Source organism: Octopus bimaculoides, chromosome 23 (assembly GCF_001194135.2).
Source record: "Octopus bimaculoides isolate UCB-OBI-ISO-001 chromosome 23, ASM119413v2, whole genome shotgun sequence".
Classification (NCBI taxonomy): domain Eukaryota; kingdom Metazoa; phylum Mollusca; class Cephalopoda; order Octopoda; family Octopodidae; genus Octopus; species Octopus bimaculoides.
Window position 1 is genome coordinate 29264784 of NC_069003.1, and position 4463 is coordinate 29269246.

The window sequence follows — 4463 nt, forward strand, 5'->3', positions numbered from 1 at the left end:
TGTGTGTGTGTCTGTGTGTGTGTGTGTGTGTGTGTGTCTTTGTGTCTGTGTTTGTCGCTCACCTATGCTTGGCAACCGGCCGTAAGTTAGCGGTTCGGCAAAAGAGTTCGATAGAATAAGTATCAGGCTTGAAATAAAGAAAAACTAAAGGCTGTACCTCAGCATGGTCGCAGTCAAATGACGGAAACAAGAAGATAAAATATTTTATTTCCAATTTATTTACAGCTCACAGAAATTTTATTTAATTAGGCGCCGTTATTTCCTTTTTCGCTTTTCCCGCTTGTTATTGTCCCTCCTTCAGTAATTTTGTGTTTAAAAAAAAAGTGGTAGTAACACTAATGGTCTTATTTATGATTAGTGTTAAAACAATTACGTAATTTTGCTGGGTAAGAAAATTGGATAGACAAAATAGTGACAGCGAATGGCAAAAGCCATAAATCCTTGGGCTAGAGAATAGGAAGAACTGGTAGTGCGGTCGGAAAAAAGGTGATGTTTGATAGGAAAATGAGTAGAAATTTTTGGCTGTGGTTAAAATTTGGCAAAGCCTTAAAAAGAATGGTAACAAGTGATGGCATTTAAAAAAGAAAAACGGGGCCGTTTCGGTGCAGAATTGGCAGTGTATCCGATAAAATTTCACATAGATAAAAACAACAACGAAGTTTTAATACCTTTGCGATCCTGTCAATGATCATCTCCTAGATAGCTCCCGGTCACATAAATTAGAAAAAGATAAATCAGGTTTAATCGATCTCAGCAGTCGTATTGTCTGTATAATGTAAAGCCGGTATGAAGAACTGTAATTTCCACCTTGGCAAAATATCTTACTGCATAAAGTTAATTTATATCTATATATATATATTACAATTTCGAAAGTAAGAAAGGTCAACTTTGTTCATATCTGATTGTCTTAATCGATTTTACTCCGTCGGAAAATATGAATCCCAATACGTATATCATAAATCACCTTTTACTGTATTTTTTTCACTTTTTCTATACAATTTTTACTTACTGATGATGATTCATCTCTCGGTTGCTGGAATAAACGCAGAATTGCTTTGTTAGACGTATACCCTTGGGGTACACGAAGCCACATATCGTGTAAACATAATTGGTGCTTTACCACTGGACTAAAGCAATACTACAATTTTTTTTGTTTTTATTCATTTTAGAAACATTATACTTACCAGAGATTGTCGTGTGCTGTTAACGTCATAAAAATTATAAGATTCGAGAGAACATGAAATACGTCTCTTTTTTGTTTGGGAAGGAGAATGAAGAGTGGATGTCAAAGCAAAGATGCCATTGTTATAATTTCTTATACTATTCCTCAACAGTCTATCTTTTTTTTTTGTGGTGTATTATCACTACTGTTGTTTGAAATAAAAGCCTCTTCATTTGCAGCGATACATTTGATTGGATGGCCGTGTTACTGTACTGAAACTGTTTTGTGGTGGATGTGTGTTACGCCTAACATAGCTATGGGATTTTAATTTGTGCAAAACTGAATATCATGATATGGAGAATGATATCATATATAGAGGCAGTAAAGGACATGCCCACATGTATGAATGTGTGTCTATGTGTGTATGCTCTAAGCTCTTCCATTTACAGTAATGAGGCTGAAGAGGAGAGGATGACGATAATAACGACGACGATTACGCTGATGATGATTATGTGGGTGATGATAATATGGTTGTCGTAATAATGATGGTAAAGAAAAAGCGCGAGAAAATGGAAGAAATCTGTCAATGAAATATTTCTATTTCTAATTTGAACATCATATTTTTAAAAAGAATTTTATTATAAAAATTATAGATATTAAAGCTAATTATGTTTTTCTTTTTCTTTCTATTTTTTTAAGGTTGTTGAAATGTAACTGAAAGAACCTCTAATCCGCCCTGAAGAACGCAGAAACAGCTAAAATTCGGCGAATAGTCGAAATCGAGAATATATACGGATAAGACATACATTCATATTGATTTCAAAGAATCGTCCACATGACACCATATATATCGAATAACAATATTCTACAACTGATATTTCAATGTTACCAAATAAAATGACAACAACAAGGGAAATAAAAATGATTAATTGAATGAAAATCGATTATCCCGAAACGCCAATATAAGACATATATATAAAATACATCATCTTCACATTTAAAAAAATATATTTATTGAGCAAGTCTGTTTTGTTTATTTTTTCAAACACATATTCCTATAAGATATCAACATGGAATCGTTATTCAATGAGACTGTTCACGTCACGGAACAAAGCTTGTTCAGTGAGAATTTCAACGACACATATCCTGACATGGACAATTCTTTTTCAAACGGCACGGAACACAGTATTAGAAGAGTATTCATGGAAATTGTTAATATAACTGTAATGATCAGTAACTCTCTGATCTGCATCACAGGACTGTTTGGCAATTGTTTGGTAATATATGTTGTAACGATGTTCTCGAAAATGAAAACTGTCACCAATACCTATATCTTGAATCTTGCAATTGCTGACGTCCTCTTCTTAGTTAGTATTCCTTTACTTATTGTTACAATTAAGAATGGATTTTGGATGTTTGGATTCTTTATGTGTAAATTCTATTATCTTTTAGTATCCATAAATTCTTTTACTGGGGTCTTTACGTTGACAGTTATGAGTGCTGATAGATACCTCGCTGTTTGTCATCCAATAAAATCCATGTCACTCAGAACACCAAAGGTAGCATTTATTATAACCGTATGTATATGGTTAATATCTATCCTGATAATGTTGCCTGCCCTAATGTATTCTACAACAGTACGTAATGCAAAAAACAGAGACAGCTGTACGATGGTGATGCCAGATCACTTGGGAATCTCGCCAGATAAAATATTCATTTGGTACAACTTCATATTTTCCTATGCTATTCCTGTACCACTTATATCTGTATTTTACATCTCAGTTGTCCATAAACTACGTACTACAGGCCCAGTTAAAAAGTCTTCTGAGAAAAAAAAGTCACAGAAACGTGTCACCCGAATGGTGCTGACTGTTATTGGGGTGTACATTATTTGCTGGTTACCCTATTGGGCTTTTCAGCTTGATATAGTAGTTTTTACACCACCAGTTACTGAAGGACGTATTTTAATGTTCCAAACGTTTAACATCCTTACATACGCTAATAGTATGTTAAATCCCTTACTCTATAACTTCCTCAGTGATAATTTCCGTAAAAGTTTCACAAAAGCATTTAAATGTACTTCTCGTTTCGAGGTCAACCGTTCCCTCCGAGCAGAAAACAGTATTTATCCAAAAGGACGTGAAGCATACTCACAAACAACAGTTATCGAAAAACAAGAATTACAAACTATAAACCATTGCGCTACCGAAAACAAAGTCCAGGAAGATTTTGCCAATGGAGAAACCCAGACAGAGGACATTGACGTCGACGAACCAGAAGTAGTTGTTACGGAGTTGGAATGACGATTGACGGAATATTAATGTGATGTTACATGTATATTGAAAGGAGAATATTTCTGAGACCATCTGGCGATCGCTTTACTTCACGTTGTAATATCACAGAAATAAATGCGTTTTCTCCAAGAATTAATAGTATATCAGTAAGGGATGTAAAGGAACCCATATTATATCCTATATATATTGTATTATTTAAGCGATGAATAATAACTTCAAACATGAAGAGTACAGTCCTAACTTATTAAATAATACAGAAGCAGCGAAATGGACACGCATATTGAATATTGCATATATTCTACAAATACTAATACACACAGACACACACATATACACGCATACGTACAAACATACATACGTAGAACGATGAATATCCAACTAGATATGTGAATATATTATATATGCGTGTATACTTATATTTATATATGTATCAGTGTATTAAGTATATTTGCATATTTCTGTATATTAATAATTATTATTAGATAATTATAATAAACTATATGTACGAAGATTGCTGTCTATTTTATTACAATTACTTCAATATATGAATATTTCCGTGATATATGTATTCAATAAATGCGAGATCACACACATGCACATACGTACACACACAAACTTCCACAGATATACATATCAAAGAAGATATATGTGCATATGCAGACACATAAACACACAAACGATTGATATATGAGTACGTACCTGTGTGTTGTGCGTGTGTATGTTGTGTGCATGCATGCATGTATGAGTGCATGAACATGTGCTTGCGTACAGGATTTTACAAGACAATAGATTATGGCAATCGCCCCTATATTGTGATGGCATCACTTTGATATACATATAGACTCATTTGAACATTATACATCTCTGTCTATACGTCATCCAATGTTGTGAAATTGTAATATATTTTTGTCATTTATTTCTGTCCATATATCCCTAACCCGTTTCTTTCTTTCTCATATAAATAAGTATATATGTATATATGTAAGCATGGATGTATGTATATATAT

General features: G+C 33.5%; 1 protein-coding gene across 3 annotated transcripts in view; it reads left to right on the top strand.

Moving 5' to 3' along the window:
• The window catches only part of LOC106877242 (somatostatin receptor type 2), a 186308-nt gene extending 181866 nt beyond the window's left edge, over nt 1-4442 (top strand). For all 3 annotated transcript variants that reach the window (XM_014926103.2, XM_052975927.1, XM_014926102.2), the window contains one exon: nt 1862-4442. In XM_014926103.2, coding sequence (XP_014781589.1) covers nt 2233-3465 — 1233 coding nt within the window. In that variant the 5' untranslated portion in view covers nt 1862-2232 and the 3' untranslated portion in view covers nt 3466-4442. The remainder of the gene's footprint in view (nt 1-1861) is intronic.
• Nucleotides 4443-4463: the final 21 nt, after the last annotated feature.